The sequence below is a fragment of the Podarcis tiliguerta genome (genome assembly GCF_965153285.1).
Source record: "Podarcis tiliguerta genome assembly, chromosome: 12".
Classification (NCBI taxonomy): Eukaryota; Metazoa; Chordata; class Lepidosauria; order Squamata; family Lacertidae; genus Podarcis; species Podarcis tiliguerta.
The window spans coordinates 39,548,159-39,566,151 of NC_139545.1; the positions used below are offsets into that span (position 1 = coordinate 39,548,159).

At 41.2% G+C, this 17,993-nt stretch overlaps 3 protein-coding genes across 8 annotated transcripts in view; 2 read left to right on the forward strand and 1 right to left on the reverse strand.

Moving 5' to 3' along the window:
• LOC310660797 (uncharacterized protein encoded by LINC00614) overlaps positions 1–17,680 on the forward strand; it is an 84,515-nt gene extending 66,835 nt beyond the window's left edge. Inside the window, exons 1-7 of one of the 5 annotated variants that reach the window (XM_083405979.1) lie at positions 841–1,543; positions 5,462–5,565; positions 6,523–6,676; positions 8,481–8,641; positions 9,470–9,673; positions 10,291–10,472; positions 11,490–17,680. In XM_083405979.1, the coding sequence (XP_083262105.1) occupies positions 5,511–5,565; positions 6,523–6,676; positions 8,481–8,641; positions 9,470–9,673; positions 10,291–10,472; positions 11,490–17,033 (6,300 nt within the window). In that variant the 5' untranslated portion in view covers positions 841–1,543; positions 5,462–5,510 and the 3' untranslated portion in view covers positions 17,034–17,680. Of the gene's footprint in view, positions 1–840; positions 1,544–2,946; positions 5,566–6,522; positions 6,677–8,480; positions 8,642–9,469; positions 10,227–10,290; positions 10,473–11,489 lie in introns of those variants that run through there. The other 4 variants (XM_083405980.1, XM_083405981.1, XM_083405982.1 and 1 more) reach the window with 4 other exon arrangements.
• The window catches only part of LOC310661070 (uncharacterized protein), a gene marked incomplete at its 5' end in the record, with an annotated part of 128,101 nt that overhangs the window by 96,703 nt on the left and 13,405 nt on the right, over positions 1–17,993 (forward strand). The window lies entirely within an intron of this gene.
• LOC310660848 (patched domain-containing protein 3-like) overlaps positions 1–17,993 on the reverse strand; it is an 81,431-nt gene that overhangs the window by 53,587 nt on the left and 9,851 nt on the right. The gene's annotated exons all lie outside the window — the stretch shown is intronic.

Sequence of the window (17,993 nt, forward strand, 5' to 3'; positions counted from 1 at the left end):
CTCACTAAAACATCCATGACAGATGGCCACCCAACCATAAAAGTTTGCCCCGCCACCGCTGCATTTCAAGTGACGTTTGCATGTTTCTGTGCACACCAGAGACAGGGCAGAGATGTCTTTATCCAATGTGCATTCCGTGTTTGGTCTCCCCATGCCTGCAACCCCTCCCCCTCGCCACTTCTAATCCTGAAGCTGTCATCTGCACATGCACAATGTTGGTCTCAAATGCGCACACCAGCAGATCAAATTACAAAAGTGGCTGCGTAGGGAAGGAGGTGGCCTGTGGGGCAGGGAGAGGGAGGGAGAAGAAGCAGGGGCGGAGGAAGGGGGTGCGACGGGGGCGGGTCGGCCCGGGTGTCACCACTGAGGGGGTGACAAAATGCCGGGTGGCACTCAGTGCAGGGCCTGCAGCGCACCCGAGCCACATGTCTCTCCTGGGAGTGACGCAGTGGCTTGGGCGTCCACAGGATCAGCGCTGCCCCAAACAGTCCACCCACCACCTCCCCCTTAGCTGTAGGGCAGCTGAGTGGGAGGAGGCAGGCAGACTCCTTGGAGGCCCCGCAGGCGACTGTCCCTGCCCCCATGAGCAACTGGCCCCACCCTGCGGTCGCGTGCGCTGCCCCAGGCGCCTGATTGGCTTGCTCCATCGCTGAGAGCAAGCATGAGTAGGTAAATATAAATGGATAGCTGCCGACTGCTATGTGAGTCCCACCACCAGGGGCGAAATTAGGCTTTATTTCAGCCAGGCCAAAGACCCAGTTGGGCACCCCCCATGTGCTTTTGTGCACACACACAGGCCGGGAGCCTCACTTGTGTCCCTCTGGAGGCTTTGCCTGGGGCAAACAACCTGGATAGTCCCCCCTGTAGCTACAGCTCTGCCCACCACCACCACTTTGCTCCAAGGGATGCAGCCCTCAACCCACAAAAAGTTGATTATTTCTTATTTTAAAAACACACAGGGACACGACTGGCAATTATGCATTTAGCATCAGATCTAGTTTGACACTGAGGAATGCTTTCGGTTGGTCAGGGTGGAGATGGAATATACTGACAACTGGCTCTCTTTCTGTAGCTCCCATAACATATATGAGTTGCAGCAACTGGCCAGTAAAACCAATCTCTGCCTATTACAATATGAGACACTTATAATTATGATAGTGTTATCCACTGTGCTAAAAAAGTAAGATTTATTTATCTTGCCTAGGATCTCATAATTCATTTAGTGGTCTGAGGCTGTTGCTTCTGCCATGACAATTTTATCTTTCTAAATCTTATTCATGTTTCATTAGCTTCTGTGATCTCTGACTGTTGAAACACAGTGTACAAAACCACGTGCTGTTTACTTGCCAATTAAGCATGATGCCTGTTCTGGTATAACCAGACAGCCTAGCCTGAATGCGTCTAGAAAATATGAAGAACAACTAAGGAAGCCATAGACTTTTGTACAGAGAGTAAGGACTGGGGAACTGGGGATTCATTGACAGTGTAACTGATAACTGATCCTTATAAAGAGCACATGGAACCTGGGAAACCCATGCCTAAGGTAGGTGTTATTAAACAGAGGAAGTATTTGTTGCAGAAACAAACAAAATGGAGAAGTGCATTTAAAAAAAAGCATGGGCTTTATTTATATGTGCTTGTGTTTGTTGTTGGTATATCTTAAAAATGTAAACTGAATGCTTCAAGTTGTTCTCTGTACTACTATTGTACATTATGTGTATGTCTTTCAAGCTTTTTGTTTATGTGAGTATCTGCTTATAATGTTTGAGGTGTGTGTGTGTAATGTAGATTGAACAATTCAGTCTTTTCTCCTTGGAAAAGATAACATTCTGTTCTGTAGCTGATTAATATGAACATAACTTTTATTGATGATGTTTTGGAGAAATGGGCACCCAGGACCAGTTTGCCCCCATCACACAAAGGTGGTGTATATATCTCTAATGCATACACACTTGAAGTTATCTGAAATCATAAAGTCGTTGAGCAGTTAATATTTTACTTGTGTGTTTCTAACTGCTTGTAGAAACTAATAGAATGTGCTTTATTTACACCTACAAAGTTATTCAGCTGCTTTTTCCCCCAGGATGCTTTTATTGAAAATGGTTCAATATTATTTTTTCCACAATAATATCGTCTTTTCGTTTTTATCGGGAGGCATAACAATTGTTTCATTATTTCATAAATTTTATAATTTTCATAATTTCAATAAGGCATGAATCCAGCCAAACTGAGTACTGGCACCTTTTTTCCCTTTAATAAAAGCACTGGTCTTAATGCTATATGATATACTTAGGATAAATATGCATATTTGCAGGCATGTGTGTCCCAGAGAACATGAGTAGAGCAAGTGGAATTACCCCTTAGCTGAAGCATGTTATTTCAGGAATTTCAAAGCCTGGCGCCTTACATATTTGTAGGTGCCAGGTGAAAACATCCCTCTTCACCCAGACCCTTTGAACTGTGTGGGGCCAGAACGCCAGCTCTTTGGGGTCAAGGCACTGGGGGCCCCTGATCTTTTTTTTACGGAGCTGGGCCCCCTCACTGGTCAGATGACTCTCTCAATCCGGAAAAGGTGAGGGGCGGGGGTATTGCTTTGTTTGTTATTACATTATGTACTTTTGTGTTTTTATATTGTAAACTGCTCTGTGATCCTTGGATGAAAGCAGGTATATACATTTAATCAATAAATTATTCCGCACTTTCCAGTGCAATTGCCCACCAATCCCCTTATCCCAAAATTCTACCTTTTCTGGTGTGTGGGCGGGGGAGTGTTTTTGTTGTGCAAGAGCACCCTATCAACTTTAATTGTGCAGCCTGAATTTTTTGGTGTGTGACTGAAGGCTATCCAGAAATAGCAAATCTGGAATAACCCCTGGTACAATTTTATAAAACTTTCCAGAGGCATCTGGTTAGCCACTGTCGGAAACAAAATGCTGGTGTGCAAAGAGGAGACCTTCTGTGCTCTTCTGAAAACATCTTACTTGTGTGGGAGCTGGGAGGATCCTCAGATTCATTACGCTGTGACTACATTGTTAGTCATCAGTTAAAGGAAGAGACTCTGTGCATTCCATCTCAAAGGGAGGATGCCTCCGTCCCTTGCTCTTGCCGTAGCAGAACTGCTGCATTCCTAAACTGTTGGTAGCTGTTTCTGCAAACTGGTTCCGATAATCATCTCACACCTTAATGTACTGATACTCAATTATGATTTGTCATTATAGAAAAATTGTCCTGGGGAGTAAGGAATTAAAATTGTTGTTTTAAATGTCAATAGCACAATGCAGAAATAGACCAGGTTGAAATTTCTGCAAAGGGCAAAGTATAGGCGCTTACACAACAATTGCTTAACATTAACATAAACAGCCTCTCGCAAACAATGCAAGTGTGAAATACTTCACAGAGGGATGGGATGTGAGTGGGATATTTTTATTTTTATTGGACTTTCTTCGATAGCTCCTAATAAAAGAGAAAAGCTCATTTTACACAGGAACATCTTTTGTAAGGAGTAAAGTGAGTGCAGCTGCTCAATTTATATATCTAGGCCAGCCAAAACAGGATGTTTATAAACAGAAGCTGGAAAGAATTGGGGAGAAAACTCAAAAAGCTGGAGGCTTACTCCGTCTTATAAGAAGAAGTATGAAATCTAACCCCATAAAGACCAGATGACTACATTCCTACCCAAATGTATCTTTCTGCCCTTCAAATAATTAGGACCACTTCATTGTCTCACTTGATGACAGCCTTTGTCTACAACAGGATTCTCCTTTGCTGTGAAGACTTAGCCATCTCTGGCTTCCTGTTTATTAAAAATCCATCTTGATTTGTCTGAAGGGAGATTATGCACTGGCTTTTCATTGAGCTTCCATTGTGATTTGTTTGCAGGGAATAAATTAATGAGGATGGATCCTGGGGTGGGAAGCATATCGGTACAGTGGTACCTTGGTTCTCAAACTTAATCCGTCCCAGAAGTCCGTTCCAAAACCAAAGCATTCCAAAACCAAGGCACATTTTCCCATAGAAAGTAATGCAAAATGGATTAATCCGCTCCAGACTTTTAAAAACAACCCCTAATACAGCAATTTAACATGAATTTCACTAACAATACAATTGATCCATAAAATGAAAGCAATAATCAACTGTACTATAAAATAAATAAGTTTTGTAGATGATAAAAATTAAAATTATTATTTTTTCTTACCTGCACTGATGGTTGTCATTGTTTGGATGGGTGTGTGTGTGTTATCCATTTCCGCAGTCACTCACTCACTCACTCAATCGGTTGCTGAACTGGGTTCCACACTGTCACAAAAACTAATTAACCGAAAAAGCCTCATAAACAAAAACGCAAAAGAAATAGCAAAAACAAAAGTACCAAACTTAATCTGTTCCAGAAGTCCATTTGACTTCTCAAATGTTCAAAAACCAAGGCGCAGCTTCTGATAGGTGAAGGCGCCCCAGAAACAATTGCCGACACCACATCGGACGTTCGGCTTCCGAAAAACACTTACTTCCGGGTTTTCGGCATTTGGGAACCAAGGCGTTTGAGTACCAAGGCGTTTGAGAACTAAGGTACCACTGTAATAGAAACATTTTATTTTATTTTTAAAAGGTTAGATGTTATGTGAGAGGTGCCAGGTTGCCCCCCAAGATTGGGGTGTGTGTGTCAGTGTGTGTTGCACCAGTCTCCCTCAACATTTGGGGGGGGGGGCGCTGGGCCCCTTCAAACAAATATTGAGGGGGCTGAAGACACCTCCACCCCCTAGAATTGGCGTACCTGTAGTACGTCAAGTGTAAGTTACCTCACGCGCTCTAGAGCACTTTCCCCATTATTCTCCTTATTAAAAAGAGGTAAGAGGGATTTATTGTTTCGCCGCCCTGAGAAGTGTAGCGGCGTGAGGGGAATAAGGGTCTCTCGGCAAGCACTACTGACAGGATCCTTTGGGGGATGCTATGACTGTTTAATGGGGCAAGATTCTGCTTTAAATGTAAAGTGGAAGGTGGGGCCTTGGAATTCCCCTCAGTACTCACAATCTGCCCCTCAGGAGAGTCTTAAGTCTCGAAACACTGACTTCCTCTTCAGCAGCCAACTCATGTATGCGTATCAATCTTTATGGAACGGCCTACTTTTCTTAGGCAGGATTTGGATGTCAGTCCTCTTTCTTTGACCTCCACAATATACCTTGAACTTTCCCTCCATCTGTGCTTGGTTGCCCAGGTGACCTGTAGGTTGCCGCCTGCTGTTCTGTTTGTTTATTGCAATAGGATCACATCTGAATCTCAATGTACCTCAGAGATTGGTACTGTGTAGATATTTAGTACACACACACACACACACAAATTTATGAACTGATCTGCTCTTCATCGAAGAATATTACTCTGTGGTCATCACAAAGGGTTGCTTATATTTCGAGGAGTAGTCACCAATTAAAAATAAATATTTACAACTCTGCCTTCTTTTCCACAGGACGATTGCCTTATTCAGTGACCAACGCAAGTAGAAAAATAAAATAAAGATGGCGTCTGAGAATGAAATAGCTATTGTGGGTATAGGATGCAACTTTCCTGGAGGTAAGTCTTTGAGGGGGGGGGGAGTGATATAAGAAAGTTATCCATGTTTCTTTCACTATTTGTATTGTTCTATGGCATAAAGCTTTCTTGTGATTTAAAGTAAGAGTAAACTAAGAACTCAGCACTAGTTATTGAGAGATACCAATACAGTGGTACCTCGGGTTACATACACTTTGGGTAACATATGCTTCAGGTTACACACTCCGCTAAGCCAGAAATAGTGCTTCAGGTTAAGAACTTTGCTTCAGGATAAGAACAGAAATCGTGCTCCGGCAGCGCAGCAGCAGCAGGAGGCCCCATTAGCTAAAGTGGTGCTTCAGGTTAAGAACAGTTTCAGGTTAAGAATGGACCTCCGGAACGAATTAAGTACTTAACCTGAGGTACCACTGTATTTAAACTCTTGCTAGAAATATTTTTAATATGTCCCTGTCATGAACATGGAGAAGTGAATGTCTGTGATATTGTGAAGTCCACTGCAAATTCAGGTTTGTTACATGACAAATCTTGGAATTTTGCATCTCATCAATACTCTTTAAATGTCTGATCTAACTTCCACAACAAGCAGAATAGCACATATCAATTTAATTATGTATTTTGCCTTCCTGAACTTGGAATATGCTAACCTAAACCTTATGCCTTCACAACTAGATGGCTCTCATCTGCGAAACGCCATCCAAACAAATATGGTAGCAGCTGAATGCAATTTTCATAGGAACATCATGCAGAAAAATTACAGACAGTATGATGAGATTATGTGATTTAGGAAAAGGTCCAATTTTCTATGAAATTTGAAATTTTGTAGCACTTGAAATGCAAATTTAATTTGTATCGCATTTTGAAAGTTGGATTTCTCATGTAAGTTCAGATAAACTGAACAAGACAGGTTTGACATTTTGAAAACGGAAACAGTATATTTTAATACATCTAAAAATGTATATTTAAATCTTCATGCAACAGGTGAAGGAATTGACAGTTTCTGGAAAGTGTTAGAGAATGGCAGAAACTGCACTACAGAAATACCTCCAGAAAGATTTAACATTAGAGAGTGGTATCATGCAGGTGACGACAAACCAGGTAAAATACGTACAACTCGTGCTGCTCTTCTTGATGAGTAAGTCACATATTTTGCTAATACATCCTTCAGACTTTCTAAACCTGCACATTTCCCCCTTGAAATGACTCGCTGATGTAATATGTGTTATTATATGAACCTTTCAAAATATCTCTTAAAACTAACGAGCAATCTCAAAGTGCTGCGTTATAATGAATGCCTTTCCACACTACGGGGGCTGCTTTGGGTGCAAATCTTATGCTGAAATTGTACACTATATGAACTTCACAAAAAAAGGTGATGTCATCATAATCCTAATGTCTCTCCACATTCTGCTCATCAGCTACAATTTCGAGTGTGGGTATTAATCTCTTTTCCAACTACATGATCGGAAGGCCTTGAGGGCAGGATCCGTGCTGAGGTGATGTTGGTGAGCAGCATGAGGAGGCACATTTTAAGCCTCTTTGAGTTCTTTTTTTCTGAAAAAGTGACTAGTTAATAATCGCCACAACAATAATAAATTCATTACAGTGGTGCCCTGCAAGACGAATGCCTCACAAGACAGAAAACCCGCTAGACGAAAGGGTTTTCCGTTTTTCAATGCACTTTGTAGGACAAATTTCTCTATGGGCGTGCTTCGCAAGACGAAAATGTCTTGCGATTTTTTTTTCGCTCCCCACCCCCTTTTTCTAAGGTCCTAAGCTGCTAATAGCCTTTTAGCAGCTAATCCACTAATCCCTTAAGCCTTTAATAGCCGCTAAACCGCTAATAGCCCTAGTCCGCTAATAGGGTTGCTTCGCAAGACGAAAAAACCGCTAGACGAAGAGACTCGCGGAACGGATTCTTTTCGTCTTGTGAGGCACCACTGTATTACCATTATTATTTCCTTACACATTATACCCCACCTTCCATCATGGAATCCAAGTTCCAGGCATTCACCAACCCAGGTACATCTGGACCTGCTTAGCTTCAGTAAGGAGATGTCCCTAAGTGCCTTCAGACCAGATGTTGTCTCTATGCTCCTCCAAATGTCCCATAAATCACAGCCAGTGTGCCCAACAAATTCCTCATTCTTGCTTCAGATCTTGCCCTGGGACTAAGGCAGCTATAACCCATTTTAGCACTGTTATCTCCCACACGAGAGTTATCCTTATTCCCAGCGCTCTTTTTCTAGAAAAAGAGGTGGTGGAACTCACAATGAACACCTCCCTTGTCCTCTTATAATGGCAATGGCACCCACCTGAGTGCCAAACTGAGTTCCAGTGAGTTCTGGTGAGGGAGGGGGAGCCCTCATTATACTGCAGTGCAGCTTTTCCTGGTGCAATAGTTTCAAGCCATGGTGTTTCACTGGTATTTCCACCAGCTTCATACACTGGTACCTTGGTTTAAGAACAGCTTAGTTTATGAACAACTTGGATTTAGAATGCTGCAAACCTGGAAGGTGTTTTGGTTTGTGAACTTTGCCTTGGAAGCAGAACACGTTCCGCTTCCCGTTGAGTGTGTTTCATTTGTAAATTGAGTCCCTGCTGCTATGGGAAAGCACACCTTGGTTTAAGAACAGACTAAGGTACCACTGTGCTATGAAATGACATGGGCACAGTGTCCTATTTGCTGTATCCTATCTTGACAATTTATGTGCTGGAAGCTGTACGCCGGCTCCCTTGGCCAATAAAGCGAGATGAGTGCCGCAACCCCAGAGTCGGTGACGACTGGACCTAATGGTCAGGGGTACCTTTACCTTTACCTTACAACATGTAGTATTAGGCTTCAATGAATTTTAAGTATATCTTATCAGAGCATGTTGGATTAAGCAGTATGTGAATCACACCATATATCATGTCATACCTCCATTTAATTTTTTTAGATTGAATGCATTCGATAACAGGCTGTTTGGCATCAGCAATGAGGAAGCTGAGCGTATGGATCCTCAGCAGAAGTTACTCATGGAATGTACCTACAGAGCGCTGGAAGATGCAGGAGTCACTCCTGAAAACATTAGTGGTACCAAAACAGGGGTTTTTGTTGGTAAGATAATAGCTATGATGCAGAAGATTTTGTATATTTACATTGCATACCATATATCTGATTTAGAGGTGGCCACACAACGATTGGTAACACCACATCTATATGGGCGTTTACACCTGACAATTCCAAATAAAATGATGTTGGAAGACCCGAGATAATTGCTTTGTCAGAATTGACAATATTGGATCATATTGTTAGGCCTTTAAAATATGTCTTTCCAAGTAAGCTCCTAAATTCCTCTATTCCCCAGCAAAGGAAAAGGCCACAAGTTTGGTAATTTTAAAATTGGTTTACTTACAAACTCATCAAATATCAGCTTCATGTGCTTTTCCATACGTTCATCAGAAAACATTGCACAGGCAGGAAAACTTAGCTTAGTTACAAAGTGGTAAAAGTTCCTAGATTTATTGGAATATGAACACAAGGGTGGCTGGTGAGAGCCATATGGCTGAGCTGGAGCAAGCAGCTCAAACTTCTTCACACACTGAGTTTCTCAAGTAGATGGGACAATAAGCCTGATTACCTATCTCATCAAAAGGTTAGGGGAAGTGACATAGCTAAGCTTGGCAGGAGAGCTCACTCTGTGTTTTTAACCCCTTCATGCATTAATAAAACTTAAGCATGTTGGTTGTGCGAGGCTGGTTATCAGATTTACTGTGAAGGGAAACTGAGATGGGGAAACACATGCTGCTTAAGTGCCTTAGAAGAAGCACAGAATAAAAGTGAAATAATAAATAATTGTAGGATAGGAGGTGAAGGATAAAAACCAGTACTAGATGTAGATTTGAGTGTAAATTGACCTTAAAAACAAATGTTCTGTATTTACAGGCCTGATGAATCGAGACTATGAATCTATAACCAGCAGGGCAGTTGCTGAAATAAACCATTATGATGCCACAGGGGCAGCAATGAGTACAGCTGCTCATCGGATTTCATACAGTTTTAATTTGACTGGACCATCAATTGCCATTGATACAGCTTGTTCATCTTTTCTCTCCGCTTTGGACCTTGGTTACAAAGCCATTAAACAAGGTATTCTTGGTTACTAGGTTTCTTATGCATACCATTAACCGTGATTCCCAAACTCCGCCCCCCCATAGACTACATGAAAATTGCTGAAGGTCTTAGTGGATCACTAAATGATTTTTCTGTGTATTATATCAACTGTAATGCACTGTGCTAGGGGCTGCATGGTTTTTATTTGTACAGTGGAACCCCGGTTGTCAAACACTTCAGAAGTTGAACGTTGCGGCTTTCAAACGCTGACAACCCGGAAGTGAATGCTTCCATTTTTGAACGCGCCTCGGAAGTCAAATGGCTTCTGAGATGCATGTCTCAATTTTTTTCAGTGGATTTTGCTGACCGGCAATTGAGCCTCAGTTGTCGAATGTTTTGGAAGTCAAATGGTCTTCCAGAACGGATTACGTTTGACAACCAACGCTCCACTGCTTATGCCGTGCCTGATCCAGGAGAGGCTAGTTTAAAACTTGGAGATGAGAGACAAAGATGTGCCCAACAAAGGATTTTGCAAGAGAAATCACCATGACGGCACAGATGGTATCAACACCTCGTGGCTATGTGAATGAAATATCCGTTTTCCCCCTTTCATGATTTCAGGCTCGTTTTGTTTTTCTGTACCTTTGCTATAGGAGACTGTGAATCTGCTATCTGTGGAGGAGTAAATTGCATCATAGAGCCTTGGAAGTTTGTATCTCTGAGTAAAGCAAACCTTTTATCACCAGACGGAATTAGTAAACCCTTCTCTAAACATGCAGGTGGCTATGGAAGAGGAGAAGGATGTGGCGTTCTTTTATTAAAGCCACTGGTAAAGGTAGGGTGTTTATACTGAACTCTCAATTTCCCAAATGTTCCAGGGATGTTCATTGGGTCTAGTGTGCTTTGGAAAGGAGAACACCAGAGACTTGCTGTCTTTGTAATATTTGCTTTTTAAAAAATATGCCCAAGCAGAACCTAAGTGGAGGCAAACAGGCATTCCTTCAAGGTAACACTGATGCTACTCTTATCTCAAATCTCCAGAAACAGTTCCAGAAAGATTCTCTGCCTGTGGCCATCTACCTTTGGCTGCTGTTTCTTGGCATGATCCTCTGAACTAAAAGTTTTAACCTCCGAATTCTGATTGGTATCTAAATTAGAAGTTATTGGAGAGATTCCCAATTATCATGAGACTCTCTTCTAAGCAGATACTATTTATTTATTATATTTATACCCTGTCTTTCTTCAAATGAACTCAAGGTGGCATACATACATTGTGCTCTACCCTGTTATCCAATGACTGAAAGATGGTCATTGATCTAAAGCCACACAATTAGATTAATGACTGAAAGCGGATTTGAAACTTGATCTTCCCAGTACTAGTCTGACATTCTGATTACACCAGACTGACCCCTTAATTTACTCACTAATGAAGTATTCCAAACTATTAACCAGAAAACAGTCCAACAAGAAATAGTTAGCCACATAATAATTACAAATTTCCCCAATATCCCTCGAAATAAATGGCTGGAATAACTTGCTGTTCTTGTACTGTAAGTAATGCTTAAGAGTAATACCATGGCGCAGAAAAAAAGCGAATTCAGCATAAAGTTGTATATCCTACTGCCCTGCAGTAGGTAGTTTGGGATCATGGACTTTGGTAATTATATCACCAAAGCAACATGTCACGGGAATTTACAGATGAGGAGAAGATTCAGTGTTACTGAAAGGTCCAAACACTGCTCTCAAACAAATTCGATCAGTGCTGTTGCTGTTAAAACAAATCTAAATATAATCATGCTGCAATAGTTACTTAATGTTTGATAACATCGTGTATTCCTTTGTCCACAAATAGGCACAGGAAGAATTCAACAAAATATGGGGCATCATCAGCATCACAGCAATCAACCAGAATGGACGTTCTGTTGCTCCAGGCATGCGATCATCTCAAGCAGCACAAGAGAAGTTGTTACTTAACATTTATCCAACATATATTGATCCTTCAGCTGTTCAGTACATTGAAACAAATGGTCTAGGAATCCCCACTGAAGATGCCACTGAAGCAGAGAGCTTAGGCAACGTCATTGGCAGAAAAAGGCCTCCAGATTTGCCCCCTCTCAAGATTGGCTCCGTTAAAGGGAACATTGGGCACACAGAGTCAGCTGCTGGGGCAGCAGGCTTAATCAAAGTTCTTCTCATGATGCACCATGGGAAGATAGTCCCATCCTTGCACTTTTCAGAGAACACCAGCAGCATAAATACAGAGAAATTGAATCTCTCTATCCCAACAACAGTGGAGAAGTGGGAGGAGTCCAGGGATTTCGGCAGAGTTGCTGGGATCAGTTGTTTTGGATTTGGTGGGAGCAACGCCCATGTGGTTGTCAAACAATTTAAACAGACCCAGGTTACCCTTCCAGCCAAAAGGCCTGTCGAATTATTTGTCATTTCGGCAGCTTTAAGAAGTTCTCTCAAACGGGCGATAGAAGACACAGCTAGGTATCTTAATACCAGTGACTCAGTGACACTCCCAAATCTGGCCTACACATCTGCTTGTAGAAGAAGTCACATAAACCACAAATACAGAAAAGCGTTTGTGGCATCCTCTCTCCAGCACTTACAGCAACAGCTTAATTCAACTGAAATGGAAACTGTTTCACGGAAAAAGCCTGCAGAATTGATCTTTGTGTTCTCCGGTAATGATTTGAATTTCAAAGGGATATGTAGAAGCCTCCTGAAATCTGAGCCCATCTTCAGAGACAAATGTATTGAAATCAAGCAATTATTTCAACAGCTTTCACCTACTGGAATTTTGAATTTAACAGAAAGTGAGCACAATGATTTGCCCAGGCTTGAAGTTGCCCAGCCCTTACTCTTTACACTGCAGGTGGCCTTGGTTACACTCCTGCAACACTGGGGTGTTAAGCCAATTGCTGCTGTTGGCTATTCAGTTGGCGAAGTAGCTGCTGCCCATTGTGCTGGCTTGATTTCCCTGGAAGATGCTGTCAAAGTCATCTACCACAGGAGCAGGCTGCAGGCTAAAGTCACTGGAGGCAGAATGCTGGTGGTTGACAACATTCCCATTGCAGAGGTGTCAGCAGCCCTTGGAGCATATTCAGGGAAAGTCTGTGTTGCAGCATTTAACAGTCCTTTGTCTTGCACCTTATCAGGAGATGATGCTTCTATCCATGCCATTCAGAAAGATCTGGCTGAGCACTTCAGTAAAAGAAACATATTTCTTCATACTTTAGATGGGCCAGCTGCATATCACAGCCACATGATAGAACCGGTACTAACAGAACTCTCAGAAAGCCTATCAGGATTAAAGAAAGGGAAGCCAGGGATTGAGCTAATTTCGACAGCAACAGGGAAGGCCGTTTCAGATGGCGATTTTGTTACAGGCACCTACTGGGCCAGACAGGTTCGGGATCCTGTTTCTTTTGCAGAGGCCATAATGACATCAGTAAGAGGCAAGGACAACATTGCATTTGTGGAAATAGGTCCTCAAAGAGCTTTGCAGAGATACATCGTTGAAACATTAGGGACGCAAACCAGAGTTTTTCATTCTTTGCAAACGGATAGGGAATATGTGACTCTTCTTAATCTAGTGAAAGATCTTTTTGAATTGGGATTGAATGTGAATTGGCAGCATTTTTATGAAGGTTATCGAAGTGTACCATCAGCTTATCCCAGGTATCACTTTGATCATCAGAAACTCATGCTGCATCAGAAAGCAAACAGCAGAGGTGTAAGCTCAAGCCATTCTTTAATTTGCAGTACAAATAAGGATAACTCAGAATTCATTTGTTCTATCTCTGAGGCTCTGAAACCACATTTATATGAGCACAAGAACTACTGTGCTGCATTAATTCCTGTAGCTGTTTTGGTGGAACTTGCTCTGGCAGCTGTGATGACGAGCTCAAGGCCAAAAGTACCCTTAAGTTATTGTCAAATGAATATATTTTTCCCTGCACCATGTGTTTTAAATGAAAATCTCCAAGCTTTGAAGATAAAGGTTGAGCCACAACAAACAGTGTCAAAGTTCAGAATACAATCAGGTTCAGCTAATACAGTTTATGCTTCGGGACAAGTCAGAAAGAATCCTGAAACATCAATTGAAGAAAAGAATATTTCCTTAAAAGACATTTTTCAGAGGTGTAGATCTGTTGTTAGCGAAGATGAGGCTTATGAAACATTGGCTCAGTCTGGATCCAACTATGATGCTACTTACAGGCAGCTAAGTAATGTATTTTATTGTGAAGACTTGAAAGAAGCTGTGACAACTGTTACAGTGAAGAGACAAACAGTAGAAGAAATGTACGAGTATTATATCCATCCAGTCCTTTTAGATTGTTTTCTGCAAATGGTAGGTATTCTGGCTGCAGTTACTTCCAATAACAAAGTAGTTTTACCTTCTGGTATAAGTAGTCTTGCAGTTGCTCGATCATTGGAAGAGGAAATGATTATATATTTAAAAACAACCAAGTCCACTGACAATTTCTTAGAGTTTTGTGGATGCTTCACAGATAAACAAGGCTCCGTTCTGGTAGAACTGAGATGTGTTCAAATTAATTTGGTGCCGGAAATTCCCAGGAAAGAAAATGAATTGTTGTTTGAAAACCAGTGGAAGGAAATAACTTCTGATCAAGCAATGCATAATCTGCCCAAAGCACCTCGAGTTGTGGTGTTTGCTGACAAATTTGGAATATCGCAGCAGCTCAAGAATTACTTACATAGCGAGTCTAGATTTGTTGCGTATCAGGAATGGGAGAAATTGTTGGCAGCTAAGAGAACAGATACCTATGCACAAAGTAAGATTAATATGGAACTGCAGGGATATGATGATGTTCTGTTTATGTGGGGCATCCAAAAACTGAATGAAAATTTGCCAGAGAAAGTGGTGAAACATTCAGTAAGATGCTGTGAGGCATTTCGCCAAGTTGTTATTGCATTAAAGGAGAAGAAGTCCCATTGCTCCGTTACAGTAATCACTTACAGGACATCAGAAAGGAAAGTAGACCATATAAACACTGGCTTTGGTTTGTACGGCATGGCTCGAACATGTATGGTTGAAGTCCCGGAAATAACGTTTCAGGTTATTGACATCAGCTCTACAAATGCAATAGATATCTCGGCCTTAGCTGATGTTTTAGTAAAATATAAAGCACAGGATTATCCAGAAGTCTGGATTGATGAGGGACGAATTTATAGTTCTGAAATTAGGCGCACACAGATTGAACCCACAGCCTTCAATACACCTTCCCACCCACTTCAGAACTCAGACTTCTGCATTTTGTATACAGGAGATCCATACTGTATGAATGATCTGTCAGTTAAAGTTGCCAATTCACGTACTCAACTTGGCAACCACAGTGTTGAAGTTCAACTTGAAAAAATAAGCATCCACTCAGAAGACTATTTCCCTGTTAGCATGTCCAGCTGCAAGTTTGGGAAAACGTTGTATTGGAATTCAGATACTATAGATAAACACAAGCTATTAGCTCTAGACTTTACTGGCACTGTAACAGCAACAGGTAGTGAGGTGAAAAAGGTAAAAGTGGGAGATCATATTGCTTCATGTTACCCGGTTTCTGCAGCGTCAAGAATTAATATTCCAGAAGCAGTTTGTTTCAGGACTCAAAAATTTCCATGTTTCAGAAATATACCATGCACTTCGTTCTTCTGGGTAGCAAGGGAGATTTTTCATCAAACGCTGCCAGTGCCAAAACATAATGAAATATTAGGTATTGTTTGCACTGAGCCCGAGTCAGTTTTGTGCAAAGTGCTTACTTTTTCAGCTCAGGAATTAGGTTGGAAAATAATAGTTACAAACCATACAACTGGTCTATGGCAACGTGTTAATCAGTGCAATGCCCTTATTTTTCTACCTCCACTAAATGGACTATTTAAAGAGGGCCTAAGCTGTCTTTTCCATCTCCGAGATGTTGTACTGGTTTATGGCAATGAACAACCAGAATGTTTGAGGTATCTGGCTGGGAGTGATCATGAAAATATCCATATTCACACTGTCAGTCTTATCCGCATTTTCCAGAAAGCATATCTGATACGATCTCAGAAGGAGATGTATTGTTGGCTGAAGTCAATGAATATGAAACAATTAAAAGATATCGCATATTTCATTTTTCAGCAAGCAGGAAAGCATCTGAGGCCTGATGTTGCATCCTATTTCAACTGCAAGAATTTCCCAGTTGCAGTACTAAAAAGTGATGAGGAAGACAGCAAGATATCAGATATACCCGAGACTGAAACAGACAGGAGAATGTTTAAGCAGAACGCAGTTTATATAGTCGCAGATGAATTCACTAGGCTTGGCTTAGAAACTGTAAAATTTGTAGCTCAGAATGGAGGCAGGTGCATTGTGCTACTTTCACAGAGGAATCCAAGCGCTGAGGAGCAAAAAGAAATAAATGCTCTCCAGGATCACTGTGAAGGGAGCAGAATAGTCAACTTGCAGTCTAACGTTGTTTGCAGTTCAGAGGTTGAGAAAGCTATCAAGTCAATCAGTAAATTTTTCCCAAACTCTCCTGTTAAAGGTGTATTCCACAGTGCTATGGCTTTACATGATGGGCTTCTTGAAACCCTCAACATGTCTAACTTTGAGGAAGTTTTAAATCCAAAGGTAGCAGGGGTAATCAATCTTCATCGTGCCACGCAAGGCAGGGAGCTTGACCACTTTGTATGTTATTCTTCTATTTCATCGTTTCTTGGAAACGCAACACAGTCAAACTATGCAGCTGCCAATTCCTTCCTGGATCTCTTCTGTCATTACAGGAGAAACAGTGGCCTTCCAGCGCAGTCCATTAACTGGGGTGCTTTAAATCTCGGAGCCTTGCAAGATCAACAACACTATCAAAATTATAGGTTACAAACGAAAGGAATAGAGGATCTGCAAGTGAATGAGGTTCATGAATATCTAAAACGAAGCTTAATTCTGGATAAACCTCAGCAAGCTGTGTTAAAATTGAATTTTCAAACTTTAGCTGATCATGTTTTATCTCAAAATTTGTCGTTGAAGAGTCGTTTTTATGAACTTGTTTCTGAAGAGACAGGTAGTAATCCTGAGCTTGCTGGTGAAGCTGGATTCAAAAACCACTCTCTAAATGAGCCTGTAGATTATGCAATCGCACTTTTGAAAAGCTTGGCTAAAACAATCCCTGTTGATCTTTCAATGCACACGCCACTTTCATCATTGGGTGTAGACTCTACATTAGCCTTTACTCTACAAAATCGTATCTTTACGGAAAGGAGAGTGGAAATACCTCTCACGAAACTACTTGATCCTCAGTCCACTGTGTCAACTTTAATCTTATACTTGAAAGAAAATTCTGACACAACCGATTCTCATGGAGCTGAAGGTACTGATGTTGGAAGCTGGTTGTAGAAATGCATTTCCAGGAATTATACTAATTAATTATCAGTAATGGCTTAGTGTTCAGGGTTTGTTTTTTGCAGTTCAAAACCTCAAAACCCCTTGATCGCCACGGTACTACTAGTCCCCAAAATGGAAACCTCTCTCTATACAGGACACGTTCTGGCCATGCCTATTACCACAGTCTGACGGGTAAGACGTAGGCACAGTAGGTGGCTTGTGGTAGAAGATATAAATGCATATGACAAATGGAGCAAGTCCAATGTCTTTTCAGTTCAGTGCACAATGCAGAATTTCTGTTTAGCTACGAATATCTGATTGTGCAAAACAGACGTATCTGTATGTAACACTGCAGGCCAACACAGACCTACCTGGCATGAAGCTCAGTTGAAAAAAAATGGTGTTTATTTCTAAGTAGGCATGTAGAGTGTTGCTCTGGAGGCGTGCCTATGATTACAGCCTTCAATTTCTAGCATTCAATTATTTAAGTACAATTGATTTTTATTTTTTTTACTGTTATTTGCTAGGTGGAATATGAATTATATGGGAAATGTATTGATTGTAACTTTAGTACAGATAATTAATTTGAATGAAGATTTATAATGGGGTCTTTATGCAAAACATATCCTAATTTGTATTAATAAACTCTTGTGTGGTTCTAATATTTGTATTGGCCTAGGAACAGGAACAGCAATGCTTGTGGATGTGTGGAAATCAAAAATAACTTCAGGGCACATGTATTGTGGGGGAATTCTGTATTCGGAATTATGGAGCTACTGTATGTACTTTTCTTACTTGTAAGATAAGAGAGGGAGGTCCAGCAGCAGCTGTTTTAACCAGCTGTCATTGAAAATCAAGCCTCCACATCATGTCAATTGACTGAATTCAAATTCAAACCACAGAAAAATTGTGTGTGTACACAAGACAGGAATTCAGAATAGGCCAAGAAGACACCATAACGGCAACAAAATG